General features: G+C 53.1%; 1 protein-coding gene across 5 annotated transcripts in view; it reads left to right on the forward strand.

Moving 5' to 3' along the window:
• The window catches only part of PIGG (phosphatidylinositol glycan anchor biosynthesis class G (EMM blood group)), a 41,571-nt gene extending 26,102 nt beyond the window's left edge, over positions 1-15,469 (forward strand). For 4 of the 5 annotated variants that reach the window (XM_004038295.5, XM_004038296.5, XM_055384243.2 and 1 more), the window contains 4 exons: positions 1,797-1,988; positions 5,546-5,855; positions 8,893-9,056; positions 15,088-15,469. In XM_004038295.5, the coding sequence (XP_004038343.1) occupies positions 1,797-1,988; positions 5,546-5,855; positions 8,893-9,056; positions 15,088-15,304 (883 nt within the window). In that variant the 3' untranslated portion in view covers positions 15,305-15,469. Of the gene's footprint in view, positions 1-1,796; positions 1,989-5,545; positions 5,856-8,892; positions 9,057-15,087 lie in introns of those variants that run through there. The other variant, XM_055384242.2, reaches the window with a different exon arrangement.
• The last annotated feature ends 527 nt before the right edge of the window (positions 15,470-15,996 follow it).

Raw genomic sequence — 15,996 nt, forward strand, 5'->3', positions numbered from 1 at the left:
ACCACCTAGGAAGTATAGCAAATCATTTCAAGCAAGGCTCGAAATAAGTAGAAGAAACCAGGACAGAAAAATAATTAAGATTTGCCGAGACTTAAATTTTAATTGTCTGGCAGTGAAGACTTAGGAAACTAAAGCAAAAGAAGCAGCACAATGAGAGTATCTGCGGCGAGAGTAACAGCAAGGGTTGCGGTCCCGTCACTGCAGAGAACTCCTGTAAGAAATGGCAGCAGAAGGAAAAGGGAAATGCCCAGTCCTAGTAATGAGGGCACTTCCAGTTAAATGACAGGGTGTGACTTTATACCTGCTGAGGCAGAGAAGCAGAATTGAATGACGAGACTCAGTCTTGGTGAGCACGTGAGGATTCCTGGGGCCACGTTAGTGGCACAGTTCTTTTGGAAGATACTTGTAAGTTTACATCAGAAGTTGTGAAATTACAGATTCTTCTGATTAAGTAATTCTTGTGGGAGGCTAAGCATTAACTAAATTACGAAAACCTCGGTTAGCCAAGTCATCGCAGATGGGTCCTTCTATCTGCCTGCCGTGTGCCTACACGTTTCCTTTCCAGAGAAACCCCGGAGAGGGGACTTTGGTTGGTCCCCACTCCAGAGGTGAGGAAGCGGAGGGGGGACGGGCTGCTGGGAGGTTGTGTGGGGCACGCCTGCATAGGGGTGGGATCCCAGGCATGTAGAGCAGCCGGGTGTGTCAGGGAGCTCCGTGTCCCGGAATAGCACTGTGACACCTGGAAAATTAAAGCATTAGGAGAGAATCGGCTGGCTTTCCACCCCACATGCAAGAGCCACCCCCAACCGCATTATCCGCGGTTTTGCTTACGCGAGGTCAACCATAGTCTGAAAATATTACAGTTATTTTGAGGCAGCCCACATTCATATAATTTCGATGACAGTAACAATTATATTGTTATAAATGTTCTATTTTATTATTATAACAATCCTGAAGATTGTGTAAAAACACGTGCCATTTAAAAAGCAACAATACACAGACACCCAGGTACCCCTTCCCGGGGTGAGGCCCAGGCCCCCGTGTGGCCCCAGTCTCCCCCTGTCATCCTGGGAGGCTTTGAAGCGGAAGCTGCAGTGAAAGAAACAGAAGGGAGCCCGGCCTTCCCCACCCTCACACAGGCCAGGGCTGGCTGGTGCTGCACCACCCCATCGCAGTCGGGACTCCGGGCTCTGCTCTCTGACAAGCCGTCAACCTCTGCACCATGTCCTCACCCAGGAGCGGGTGACGGCAGACCCTGTGAGGCCATGTGGGTCAGGACATATCGTGCGTTACTGAGTTAATGGGAGAAGGCAGGAGAGGGGAGGTGAGCTGGTAGGTGCAGGGCTGAGCCCGAGAGGGTACCAGGGAACAAGAGGACGGTTTCTATTTGTCACCGCCTGGCCTCTGGGCATCCACATCTGATGGTGGGAGACCCGTTTGTGAATGAGAAGTGAGAGTTCAAGTTAACTGTCTTTTTTTTTTTTTTTTTTTAATGACTTCTCACCATGTGGCCCAGACTGGTCTCAAATTCCTGGCCTCAAGCGATCCTTCCGCATTGGCATCCTAAAGTGCTGGGATTGCTGGTGTGAGCCACCACACCCCACTGAGGTTGACCATCTTTTATTTGTTACACTTTAAGAACCTTTGTTTGAAAATAAAAACCAACAATTTCATGTAATCTTTGGTTTTTGGGAAAATCAGCTATTTTTTAATACAGTTCTTTGAAAGCCACTTGGTGTAGATTGATCTTGTCGCTGTTTGTTTACGTAATGCTGGCATTTTCCATCTCATTTCAGCTCTGACCACAAAGCCGAGCTCTCTGTCCTGGCTGCCCTCTCCCTCCTCGTAGTTTTTGTGCTGGTGCAGAGGGGGTGCTCCCCTGTGTCCAAGGCTGCCCTGGCGTTGGGGCTGCTGGGCGTCTACTGCTACCGGGCGGCCATCGGGAGTGTCCGGTTCCCGTGGCGGCCGGACAGCAAGGACATTTCCAAGTAAGTGCGTGGTGGACACGGGGTGCATAGAGCCACTTTGCTCTTTGATGAACTGGCAGACACAGGGCACGTGGAACCACTTTACTCTGATGAACTGGCAGACACGGGGCGCGTGGAACCACTTTACTGTTTGATGAACTGAGACGACCAAGCCAGTCTTCAGAGCATTGGAGTTTGGTGTTTGTGAGTTGTGACTGTGTCAACAGCTACTGGAGTGTAACTAAGAAAACCTCAGCCAGCTGCGTTGTTAGCACTTTTTATGTTTTATGTGTTACTTTTAGGAGAGAAATCACTTGGAAGTAAGATTTTTTTAATTTAAAATAAAACCTTCAGGGTGTGTGATGGGACAGACAGATGAGCGTGAATCGGTTTCTAAGTTAGTGGCAGCACGTGATGGCCAGGGTTCTGTTTTCCTGGTCAGGGTGTAATTGGTGATGAGGATGATGAGTGGATGTTTCCCAGCAGCTGGGAAATGAAGCTTGCTGGAAAATCAGACCTTCCTCGTAATTTATAACGAGCCCCCATAAGGGGCCAGGAGCTCCTGTTGATTGGCGGGAGGGCTCAGGCAGGAGGACCAGTTTATTTTCTTTGTGTCAAAGCAACTGTGTTTCTGATTTTAATTGTGTTGTGGTGGTGAACACAGGAGTGGGATGAGCAGAAGCCGTTCTGGAGGGCAGCTTGTAACATTGGGTGACCCTCTATTTAAATTTAAATAGCTGTTTCCATTTATCTCAAGAATATAAGCAGAGGCAGGAGCCTGGGATGGGACAGAGGCATGTCCACTGAAGTGTCCTTCACAAAGTGTCCTTGCAAAAAGGAACAACCAGGGTAATTATCCAGCAGCAATACAGTGACCCTCCCAGTGAGGTCGGTGCTCTGACAGTGACCCTCCCAGTGAGGTCGGTGCTCTGACAGTGACCCTCCCAGTGAGGTCGGTGCTCTGACAGTGACCGTCCCAGTGAGGTCGATGCTCTGACAGTGACCGTCCCAGTGAGGTCGGTGCTCTGACAGTGACCCTCCCAGTGAGGTCGGTGCTCTGACAGTGACCCTCCCAGTGAGGTCGGTGCTCTGACAGTGACCCTCCCAGTGAGGTCGGGGCTCTGACAGTGACCCTCCCAGTGAGGTCGGTGCTCTGCAGACGGGTCTTCTGGCTGTTAGGCAGCCTATTTGCACAGAACAGAGAAGCATGTTGTGGAACAGTGGGCTGTAAAATGGTAGTATGACCCCAGCTTACTAATTGTGTACCTGTTTTTTTTTTTTTCATACTTATATGAAAGACTACATACTTAAAATACTGGTGATTATATTTAGGACCTGAAATCATAAGATTGTGGTCTTGCTTTTTATTTATTTTTGTATCTTAGCGATGTCTAGAGTTAATAAGTGTTGCTTTTCTAATCACAGCAAGTCAAGGTGACTGCTGAGGGCTGTGGCCAGCCTGAGGGGTGGCCATGGGGCTCCAGGGGCACCCCTGGAAATACTTCCTGGCTGAGTGGGGAGTAAGGGGTGGGAGTTAGGGGGACCTGAGGCCTGGCTGAGGCAGTGAGAGTGTAGCAGGCCGTCATCTGGGGCCGGGGCCTGGTGCAGAGAGGATGCTGACGGGCAGGTACCAGCGGTGTTCTGTGGAGATGTCTCAAAGGCTGTTGACTTTGGAATCTGAGACTTTGGGCTCATCCAAATGGATGTTACATTTGCGGGTGTGTGTTTAAGGTGCAGCGTATGAATAAATTCATTTCCTCACAGATCTATACACTGAATTTCAGCATCACTCATCTCAAGACCTTGGCCCTCTTCCCTTTCCTGGCCTGCTTCCTGCAGCATGTAATTTGCTAGTGTCCAGAACTAGCCAGTGTGCCTTTTCTTTCCACACACACTGCCTGGTTCACCTTCTTCCTGTAAAGTGCCTCCGTCCTTTGTCCCCATCTGTCCCGATCATAAATAGGTCCTGGCTACAGAGGCATCCTGGCTCTAGATCATTGTAACAGCTGCCTCTCTCCTGTCAGTCCCCCGGGCCCTGCCATCCACTGAGAGTCTGAAATCCTTTGCACTCAGTTCCTGACTGTCCTCCACTCAGAAGCCCAGGGATGGCTGGAGTGGAGGTGGAAGCGGGGTGGGCCTGGTTGAGCAGGATCAGACTCTGCCCGGCCAGGGGAGGAGGAGGAGGACCCACCAAAGGCCCTGGATGAACAGGATCAGGCACTGCCTGGCCGGGGCGGGAGGAGAACCCACCAAAGGCCCTGGATGATGCCCCTCCTGCTCATCACCCTGCCTGCCCTAGCATCCTCTCGACACAGAAACCCAGTCCCTTTTCTTCTATGAAACTTCTCCAGTGATTGTGACCTTTGCTGATTTCTCCCTTATTTGAATGCAGATGGGCCTATAATTCACTCTCAACTTAGCACACACCTTGGCCTGTGGGGGTTGCCAGGTACCTGACCCCAGCTCCTCAGCCAAGATGTGGGCCCCTCCTGGCAGCCACACTGCCAGACACATGGTATACAGTGCTCAGGCTGTTTGAACTAAACTGATCAAAGTTTACTTTCTTAATGTACAAAGCTTTCTAAGAAAATCTAATATAGGAAAATTCAGTTTTCACAATATTATGATGATATTAAAAATTATGATTATTTTAAATGATCAGATTTGCAGGCTGTGTGAAGCATTCCATTTACAAAATTTATTTAAAATATTATGTTTTAGGAACATACGTGTTTTGTAAGGTGAAATTTTTTGGTAATTGTATCCTTTACAGATAACTATCATAAGAGTACTTAATTTTACTGAGCTTACTGTGTGCCAAGCACTCACTGCATTCCCTTGCTTAATTCCTAGGATGACTTTGTGAAGTGTAGAACCATTTTCTCTCCATTTCACAAATAGCAAAGCTGAGGGTCAGAAGTCTTGATTGACACGCCCGAGTAGGAGAGCTAGTGAGTCACAAATAGCAAAGCTGAGGGTCGGAAGTCTTGATTGACACGCCCGAGTAGGAGAGCTGGTGAGCAGCAGGGCTCGGACTGAGCAGAGCTCTGCCTTTTCTCAAAGCCCGCGGGTTGGATGACTGCACCATTGCACGCGTGTGTGCCTGTGAATGTGCGGGTGCTTATTTACCTATAGCTGCATGTATGTGTACCTGTAAATGTGCAAATCCTTCTTTAAATCTGCCCAGTTGTGCAATGAACATTTATGAACTTACAGCAGTTTCTTAGAGTTGACTCTTATACTAGTGTGTTGGGTTTTTTTTCATTAACTGCAAAGCAGGCGGGCCACCAGATAAGTCAAATGAGCAAGATCTCCCCGAAGCCAACCCCAGCAGAAGAGTCTGCACAAGGACACACCTGTGGGCCTTTGGCGGCGGCTCCTCAGGGCTGCTCTGCGGAGGAGACATGCCCACTGCTGTGATAGGACCTGGGGGTAGGGAGGGTGCCGCGGCTCCTTTAGTCAGCAGTGCTGGGACATTTACTGGTTCCGTGGGTAGATAGGTGTGTTTTTCATGGGAAAATGTTTTTGAATTTTTCTCACTGGTGCTAATGAATCTAACTTGTTTTGCTCTTTTTTAGGGGTATTATTGAAGCTCGTTTTGTTTATGTCTTTGTCCTTGGCATTCTGTTCACGGGCACCAAAGACTTACTTAAATCTCAAGTCATTGCTGCAGACTTCAAACTCAAGACTGTAGGTTTATGGGAGATATATAGTGGATTAGTTCTTCTGGCAGCCTTGCTCTTTAGACCACATAATCTTCCGGTCTTAGCATTTAGCCTCTTGATTCAGACTCTAATGACTAAATTCATCTGGAAGCCCCTGAGACACGATGCAGCTGAGATTACTGTGATGCATTATTGGTTTGGTCAAGCATTCTTCTATTTTCAGGTAGGTTTTCATTATTATCATGGGTAGTAGACTTCATTTTTTACATATTTATTTTAAATTTTTCTTTGAGAAAATGTTACCGTAAGTTGGAAAGTGACTGTCAGTGTGGCATGGTGAATTATGCTGAACTTCCGTGTGTATTTTATAAGACAAAGTACAGCCGGTTGTTTAAGACAGACGTCCCAGGTGTGGATGTGTGGGTGCTTAACACAGCAGATTGCTGCTTTGCTGGGCCAGGCCTGGGTTTATTGATTACAAGCAGTTCAGGAAGCACAGACATCACGTTGTTCACTTGCTTCATTGATGAATGTAATAATTGTTCTCGTTCATGCCCTTTGCCCCTGGTGTCAGGGCTGTCCACACTGGGGACCGTTGGTGCCCCCATGATTATTAGCTCCCTGAAGCCTGGTGGGTCGTCAGGGCTTCTGTCCGGTGTTTAAAGACCCATCCCAGACAAGCCCAAACCACCTCAGTTTGAAGAGACATAGAGGGACAGGCAGACGGGGCCTCAGAGGGATCCAGCCTCATCCAGCCTCCTGGCAACCTCAGGAGAGCAGGCACAGCCCTGCTGGTTCCCTTCCAGCCCCGACTCCCAGGCTGAGTCACTTTGCACCAGCTGAACATCGTGGTTGCATTTTGGTCTCTACCGTGAGGTCTGTATTTTCTTGGTGTGCACCAGTGTCTGCCTGTCCACTGTCTCGTACCCAGGAGGCTTGTGCAGTTCTTTGTGTCCCTACAGGGCCTCTCCTCCATCCTCTTCTCCTTTCCTGGTGCTCCCAGCCTTTCCCATGGAACAGCCCACAGTTGCAGGATTTTCTGTCTGTATGTCTGTCCCCCTGATCCTGAAGCCCAAAGGTGGTAGACGTGAAGTTACAGAAGTCTGTGTCTTCAGGTACAATGAGTAGGTGGCCAATGGCCAGCTTCTTAGCCCCGTCCTGGTGCTTGCCCGACCCTTCTGATCCGCTCAGGCCCCTGTCCTCCTTGTACACAGCTGCAGCTCTCCCTGCCATGTCCACACAAGGCACAAGGGTGTCCCCAGCAGAACTGCAGGCCTGGATGCTGGTATCCAGCACATTCAAGCCAGGCGGCCTCCGGCGGGCTCTTGCCACACCTTCGTTTCCTTATCTGTAAATCAGGGATAGTGGTCTCCCGGCCTCCCCAGGACCTCCCTGGTCTCCCCACCTCCCCATGGCCCCTGTTTTGAGGCTGAGTCCGCTGCCCCTCAGTGTTAGATCTCCTCGGAGAGGAACCTGTGGCTTTGCTGCCCATCCCTGCTTCCTGCCCTCGACTGGGCAGTTCCTTAACAGATCAGGGATCAGGAACGTGACTGCCCTTGCTCATCTGCTGGCCCTCCACATTCGCCCAGTCCCTGGGTCTCTCTGCCTCCGTTTCCTCCCTGTTTGATGAGGATAATCACGAAGCACATCAGGACTGTTGGGTTAGTTGAAGTCATGCAGGTAAAGCTGCTGTGCAGCTGCAGACATGTCAGCATGGCTGGCAGTCTCTGTGCCTGGCTGAGCCTGCTCAGAGCCACAGTGACCTCCCAGGTGTCCTCCTCCCCTGCTCCCGTCGTGGCATCTGGGACTCTGTCCGCCTGCCACCCTCCAGGGTCTCCTGCTGCTTCTGCCTGTTTGCTCTCTCCTCAGTCTCCCTGCAGAAGAGCTTCCAAGTGGAGGAGTCACATGACTGGGGCGGCACTGTCCAGGAGAGGCAGTAGCCGCGAGTCCAGTGGGTCTCAGGGCAAGCCAAGTCAAAGGGCTGGGGCCTAAGACAACAGGGATAGGAGTCAACACACATCTGTGAGATGCTGGGGAAGCAGCATCAACATGACTTGGGGACCCCCTGGGCCCACAGCTCTCTGCATGGAAGGGGAGGAAGGAGCCAAGCTGGTGAGCACCCAGCCAGTGTTTTGTGGACATGAACAGTTCTGGTTCTGGAGAGGGATCTTCGTTGGGCTTGATAGAGACATGTGCTGTCGGACTGTAGATGTCATGAGTTTCTGAGGAAAGGTCAGCATGACAGGCAAGTGACAGACATCAGAGTAAGTAAAGATGGAGTGTGGAGAGGCAGGGCCTGGGAGTGGAGAGGCGGGGCCTGGGAGCAGAGAGGAGGGGCCTAGGAATAGAGAGGTGGGGCCTAGGAGTGGAAGGGTGTGGTCTTGGAGTGGAGAGGCGGGGCCTGGGAGCAGAGAGGAGGGGCCTAGGAATGGAGAGGTGGGGCCTAGGAGTGGAAGGGTGTGGTCTTGGAGTGGAGAGGCGGGGCCTGCGCGGAGAGGCAGGGTCTCTCAGAAGACCCCTTTTTGGGATCCAGAATCACTAGGAGCAGGGTAAGCTGTGTGGCATCAGCGCTTGCATCCTGCAGGGAGTTACCTACCAGGGCTGGGCCGGGACTGGCCAGAACCTTGACAGATGAAGTTTGACCAGACCAAGTGAGTCCTCATGGTCTGATATGTAAGCCAGATGTGAGTTACCAATTTGCACCAGGGGCTGTGCGCCCCCAGCGGCTGGCCTGCCCTCCACCATGTAACCCACTGGCAGCACCTCACCGTAGATGGGACCTGGCTGGGCGCCCGTTCTAGTCTTCAGCCCAGCTCCCACCTTGGCTGGGCCCAGCAGCTGTACTTCTCAGGGCCCTATGCGCCCCTCGGATGGGGGTCCTTGAGGGGAGCTTCATGTGCCTGTCTTAAGAAAAGTCGATGGGTCTGGACAAGGGTCTTAGATGTGTGACAGTCAGCCAGCCGGTCTGTGTGTGCGTCCCTCCTCAGAGGGGGCCCCAGCTTCTGCACGGTCTGCTCACGTGCCCGCCCCTCCGCAGCCTGGGCACTGCAGGCAGGGGGAGGGGGTGCCACCCAGGCAAGGCCAGCTCAGCAGTCTGAAGGAACGGCTGGGCAGCCACCTCTGACCACACGTGTGTCCGTGCCGGCATGGTTATCTGGGATGCCTACACGGTTCACGCTAACATCGTGGCTCACGCTAACATCGTGGCTGTTGATGCCACGTGTTGTGAGGCCTGTGTCAGCTCTTCTTGTGTATTCCAGGGCAACTCCAACAACATTGCCACCGTGGACATCTCCGCAGGCTTCGTGGGCTTAGACACCTACGTGGAAATCCCAGCCGTGCTCCTGACAGCGTTTGGGACGTACGCAGGGCCTGTGCTGTGGGCCAGCCACTTAGTGCACTTCATGAGCTCAGAAACACGCAGGTGAGGCGCCTCTCTGCCATCAGCACAGTTCTGGGGGCCAGCTGCCTGGTTTTAAGGGTTGTACTTTGTTCCAGAGGCAAGGGGGTCTAAGCTCCATGGGTCCAACAGTCTTTTCAACAGTTTTCTTTTCCTTAAATAGGGAACGGTCCAAAGCTCAAGGGCCAGAAGCCGGCCTGAGGCGTCCATGTAGGGCCAGGGTCGGGTCTGACGGGGCCTCGCCGGGCTCCCCAGGGTTGGGTCTGACAGGGCCTCGCTGGGCTGCCCAGGTCACACCAGCGCATGGTTTCTAGAGACACAGGGAGGAAAATTCCTTTTCCCGCCACTCCAGGTTTTTCTGTTTGCTGGTGGCCAAATGGAGGGCGGGTCGTCCTTCCCCTTTGGGGACATGAAGATAAAAGACGGCTCTCGGCCCCCAGAGACCCTGCTGGAGCGCGCAGGACCCTGGAGAAGGCTCCTGGCCAGGGCCGTGGCTGTTCTGAGTCGTCCTTGAGTAGCTGGGGGCATGTCCCTTCCACACATACGCTGATGATTTGGGTTGGAAAAACAGGGTGGGGGGCACAGGGAAGTTCAGAGACGTGAGCCCTGTCCCCTGTCGCTGAGAAGTCCCTTCAAGCTGCGTCTGGCCTGCCCTCCATGCTCTCCTGCCTGGTCCGCCTCGTTCCCTCCAGTGAGCCTGAGGTCTCCTCGCCAACACCCACCCGTCTCCTGGCAGCTTTGTGCAGAAGTTCCCCTGGGGGACCCCAGATCAAGGGTGCAGCCCCCCATCCACACACCCGTTTCCTGGCGGTTTTGTGCAGAAGTTCCCCCTGGGGGACCCCAGATCAAGGGTGCAGCCCCCCATCCACACACGCATCTCCTGGCAGCTTTGTGCAGATGTCCCCGGGGGACCCCAGATCAAGGGTGCAGCCCCCCATCCACACACCCATCTCCTGGCAGCTTTGTGCAGATGTCCCCGGGGGACCCCAGATCAAGGGTGCAGCCCCCCCATCCACATGCCCGTCTCCTGGCGGTTTTGTGCAGAAGTTCCCCCGGGGAAACCCAGATCAAGGGTGCAGCTCCCCATCCACACGCCCGTCTTCTCTGCAGCGTTCCCACCGCAGCACACTCTCTGCTTCCTCATCGTATGTTTCTTGCTCCCCCAAGAAAGGAGGCTTTGTGAGGCAGGGGCTTCACCAGCTCTGTTCACCATAGCAGCCTCAGTGCCTGGCCTGGCGGAGTCAGGTGCTGAGTGGAGTGCGGAGGGGGTGGTGATTCTGTACCTCCCAACTTGGTCTGGTAGAGACCCCAGGGCCTGCAAAGTTATTCGACTCACATGTGCCTGGTTTTCCCATCTGTAAAATGGGAGTTGCTGGGAGCTCAATGGGGGACACTTGGAAGCGTTCACAGCCTTGGAGGGGCTAGTGGCCCCTGCGGCATCTGCCAGAGTGCCCCGTGCTCCACGCTTGTCCCTGCTGCCAGCCACAGTCACGAGTCCCTGCTGCCAGCCACAGTCACGAATCCCCGCAGCACCTATGCGTTTCTGCGTGTGCTGAAACCGCGCACCGCGGCCCGGCCTCCTCCCGGGCAGGCGAGCGTCTGGGACACTGACTGGACCAGCCTCCCGCACTTGCTGGGTGGCTTTGGGCAGGTCAGCCAGAGCTTTGCGTGTGTCCTGTGGTGACCGGAGGCCCCAGTCCTGCCGGGAGCCCCAGGGAGCGCACTGTGGCCTCTCCGCTGAGCAGTGAGGCTGGAGGGCTCCTACGTCCTCCCATGACTGAACAGTTGCTCTCGCGGTGCTGACTGCTGAGCCCCCGTGCCAGCCCTCCCAGGACACTTGGAGGCTTCTCCTGCCGAGCTCCCGGCGACTCCACAGAGCATCTGCACGTTTCTGTGGCCCCGCTCCGCCCTCTGGCTTCTGCTCCACAGCCTCCTTCGCCAGGTCATCCTCTCAGCTCCACCCAGGTCCTCTCCCCGCCTCACTCCCCTCCCCAGACCAGCTCCCGAGACCCAGGCCACAGGGACCCTTGGCCTTGCCTCCAGACCCAGATGCCCAGCCCCCTGTCGACATTCCGCAGAGATGTCCTCGGGCTGACAGGACTGAGGAGCCCTGTACAGGACATGCGGGCAGGGCCCACGCACCCAGGCACGCACACCCGTGCCTGCCTTTGAGCTTTTTCCACTCTGAAAGGAGCCCCTCGCCGCTCACGTCCTGTATTGAGGCTCTCACAGCATGAGTGCTTCGGAGCCAAAGGAACCGTCCACCATGGTGGAAGTGCTCACGTCCCGCAGACTCGGCGGGCCCGGGCTGGACCCCTCAGTCGCTCACAGGTTTCCGTAAGGGGTCGGGGGAGCATTGGCCTTGCTTCAGCAGTGATAGGCACGTGCCTTCCCACAGCGGACATGGAGCCTTTCCAAGGGGAGAATCGCTCCCTGGCCAGACTGCAAGCTTCCCGGGGACAGGAATGCCTGAGATCCACCTGCCTTTTCTTCAGGTGCCTGTGGACGCTTGAGACGCCCACTTTGGGGCAGTCTGTGGACAGACCTCCGTAATTTACAGTCACCGCTGAGCTTGTCATCACAGCAGAAAGCTGAGGCTTTGCGGGCGGAAGCCACCAACAGACCAGCCTGGGAGACACCCACTGTGGTGGCGCTGTGTGGAGACGTCCTTCCAGACTTCGATTCTGCATAAAAACAAACGTCTGCCACGAGACCCCTGCTCGGCGCCTGCCTGTCTCAGCAGCTGCCCTGGGACATCTTTCTCTGACTTGGTTTTGAGGCCAGCTGCGTGCTCACACTGGGCTTACAGAAACAGGAGACCCCGTCCTCGGCCGTCTGGGGTGGGCTGTCAGCACGTCGTGTGGTCAGGTGTCAGGACAAGCGGGCGTGAGCGCGTGGAGGTGCATCCGCCTCTGCCCTGGAGAACGGATGTGCTACAGCTGTGCGCGGCGTGATCAAGCCATCTATTGGGTGGACGGCACACCTCCCAGTGGCCAGCTGGAGACGGAGGGCTGGAAGTACTTGCCCAGCTCCTCTCTCTGTAGGTTTGGTCTTCGGCCTTGCAGCTGCCCTGGTGCTTGCAGATTGCAGTTTGATGGACCAGGCACTTTTCATCTCTTACATAGCCAGGCACGTTTGTATTTGGGAGGGAAAAAGACAAATATTAAGTGAGGTGAAAGCATTTTGATCAACTGGAGAGTACATATGATAGTTTTCCTAGTCAAGGAGCATTTCTTCTTCATTTTATAGGGTTTTCTTCTTCCCTTTTAAAAGCTTAAAGCATCAAGTTTTACTCATGGTTTCTATTTTGTTTCACTAGAATAGGAAAACTATAACCAGGTCTAAATTGTAGACAGAGAAAATATGTTTCCAAAAGATCAAAAACGTGGCCTTGAGTGGTTGGCGACCCTCTGTTCCAGGGGCTGGCACCCCGGGCTGCCTGCTCCCCTGCAGCGCAAATGGCTCTTTGCTAAAGTGGTGGGAACAGCAAGCCGCCATCTTCTAGGTGGGTAACGCTATAAAGTGTTAAACTGAAGTCAAAGTGGTGCCATGTCTAAGCCACAGCTTCCCGCGCGCTGTCTGGGTAGGATGGGGCCACAGCCCACTTAGCCACGAAGCTTTCTGCCCAGTATGTTCACCTTTTCCCGGGTGTTGCTGTCACCAGGTGTATTGAGGATACCTTTGGGGTCCACCTCCCTGTGGGGTCCCCGGCCTGTGGGGCTGGATACCAAGTGGTGACCAGCGGTACGGGTTTGGGGGACCCGCCTAAGGAGCCAGGGCCTGGCAAGGAAAGCAGTGAAAGGACCAGAGGCACCGGCTGCCCACCAGGAGATCCCAGGGTCTGAGTATTTGACTGGAGCACATGGCGGGCTGAGGTGAAGGAGTGTTTGGAGAAGCCAGGAGGAGGAAGGGCCCCTCCAAGGCCTGAGATGGGGAGCTGGTGGGGGGCTGAGGTGAGGCTGTGGAGGGACCAGAGACAGTCGCTGGGGGCACGAGGTACCGGGCACCTCCCGCCAGAGACAGCCCCGTCCTTGGCCCTTCGTGGCTGTTGACACCCTTTCCTGAGCAGTGAGCACTGAAGCAGGAGCCACATACAGGACACCCTCAAGTAACACCTGGTGGAGCTGCTGGGTTGACAGAACTGAGGAGTCCTTTACAGGACATGCATGTGGGGTCCAGACACACACACGTGCCGACAGGACTGAGGAGCCCTTTACAGGACATGCAGCGGGACCCACACACCCAGACACACACACGTGCTGACAGAACTGAGGAGCCCTTTACAGGACATGCATGTGGGGTCCAGACACACACACGTGCCGACAGGACTGAGGAGCCCTTTACAGGACATGCATGTGGGGTCCAGACACACACACGTGCTGACAGGACTGAGGAGCCCTTTACAGGACATGCATGTGGGGTCCAGACACACACACGTGCTGACAGGACTGAGGGGCCCTTTACAGGACATGCAGCGGGACCCACACACCCAGACACACACACGTGCTGACAGGACTGAGGAGTCCTTTACAGGACATGCAGCGGGACCCACACACCCAGACACACACACATGCCGACAGAACTGAGGAGCCCTTTACAGGACATGCATGTGGGGTCCAGACACCCAGACACACACACGTGCTGACAGGACTGAGGAGCCCTTTACAGGACATGCAGCGGGACCCACACACCCAGACACACACACGTGCCAACAGGACTGAGGAGCCCTTTACAGGACATGCATGTGGGGTCCAGACACACACACGTGCCGACAGGACTGAGGAGCCCTTTACAGGACATGCAGCGGGACCCACACACCCAGACACACACACGTGCTGACAGGACTGAGGGGCCCTTTACAGGACATGCAGCAGGACCCACACACCCAGACACACACACGTGCTGACAGGACTGAGGGGCCCTTTACAGGACATGCAGCGGGACCCACACACCCAGACACACACACGTGCTGACAGGACTGAGGGGCCCTTTACAGGACATGCAGCGGGACCCACACACCCAGACACACACACGTGCCAACAGGACTGAGGATCTGGGGGCTGCCCCCAGGCCCTTTCTAACAGAACTTGATCAGAGGTCATGGATGAGGCATGGAAAGTGCCCAAATAATGTAATTTATCATTTTTCAATAATCACAGACTCACGGGAAGTTGCTTTGAGGAAGAGATTTATGTAGTGTGTTGGTGGTTTGAAAACTAGGGGGGTACATTAACATACTTCGAGGGGTGGCTCTTATTCCGAGCATTTGCTCAGCAAACCCCGCTGGGCCAGTGTCCCCAGACCAGACGGTCCTCCACACCACAGCAGGGAGAAAAGCTCAGAACTTGTATTTATGTTTATTTGTATCTCACCCTTTTGTGATTTTCTATTCATTGTTTGTATTTTATAATGCATGTGATATAGTAGCACATGCATATATAATTTTTAAATAACTGCAAAGTCTGGGGGTGCGTTTTTCAGAGCTGTTTTACAGATGACGGTGGCAGACAATGGCTGAGCAGTTGGGGCTGCAGCTCATGTCCCCTCGGGCACCTCCGTGCCTTGTGGAGACTCAGACCTCTGCCCACCCCAGACCAACCACATCCAGATTTCTGTTGGGTGGGGGGCTCCAGAGTGGCACTTCAGCACATACTGTAGGTGATTTTTACATAGTCAAGTTTCAGAAGCATTTCTGGAGAGCTCAAGGTGTGTGTAGGGGGGGACATGGTGGCCCTCACCCATCCTTCTTCTGTTTACTCTGCTTCATTTTTCTTCATGAATTTGTCTCTTCCTGACATGTTACATGTCTGGTTTCTCCTGCCTCCTTCACTAGAACACAGCCTCCAAGGGGGCAGGATGGGTTTTCCCGTCTCCAGCGCATCTGGAGAGGCACCTGTCCCAGCACCATGGTGACTGGATGTGTGTGCGGAAGAAGGAATGCGGTGCCCTCTAGTCCAAGGGCAAGAGCTACTGGAGTCTTTGAAAATAAAAGTGTTGTTACATGTGTGATACGTAAGTGGCATGTGCTAATACACATTTTCTTTCTTATTAACAGCGGTTCAGCACTGAGTCATGCTTGCTTCTGCTACGCACTGATTTGTTCTATTCCAGTTTCCACATATATCGTTTTGGTGACATCTCTGCGCTATCATTTATTTATATGGAGTGTATTTTCTCCAAAACTTCTCTACGAGGGAATGCATCTGCTCATTACAGCTGCTGTCTGTGTATTCTTCACGGCAATGGATCAAACCAAACTCACACAGTCTTAGACTAAGCTGAACACTGGAAAAATAATACATGCTTAAAGTCTGCTGTTATTCTAAAATGAAAGATATGAATTCAACAAAGTTGATGGATAACTTTAATTTCTTTGACTGCTGTACCTGAATTTAGACTAAGCAGTAAATAGTTTAATAAAAGATCACTTTAATATACAGTTTGTATCATATTTTCCCCCATTGACAATCACCCTAGAAGCTTCTGAACTTTTAATTCCCTCTGAATAAGCTATGGTATGACCCAAATATGTGTGTTTAAATCAATGAATGAAAAGGTTCTGGACTTTGTTAGAGTCCAGGAGCTCTGTGGGAGGAGGCACCTGGATTACCTTAGGGAGCACGGAGCTCTTAGAATCCTACAAACCACTGAGGGCCCCAAGGCGCTTTGGTTTATGAGGGTTACATGTATCAGTGTTTATGGCATTTGAGATGAAAACTAAGATTAAAAAAGTATTCATTTATAAGGAATCTATTGCATATTAATATAACACTTGAAGGAAAAGTAACTATATTTTCCAAAACAAAAAAATTCAGTGAGACCCAGCACTTTGGGAGGCCAGAGTGGGGGGATCACTTGAGCCCAGGTGTTTGAGATCAGCCTGGGAAACATAGTGAGACCCTCATCTCTCCAAAAACTTCAAAAATTAGCTGGGCATGATGGCACACACCTGTGGTCCCAGCTA

This window comes from Gorilla gorilla, chromosome 3 (genome assembly GCF_029281585.2).
Source record: "Gorilla gorilla gorilla isolate KB3781 chromosome 3, NHGRI_mGorGor1-v2.1_pri, whole genome shotgun sequence".
NCBI classification, from domain to species: domain Eukaryota; kingdom Metazoa; phylum Chordata; class Mammalia; order Primates; family Hominidae; genus Gorilla; species Gorilla gorilla.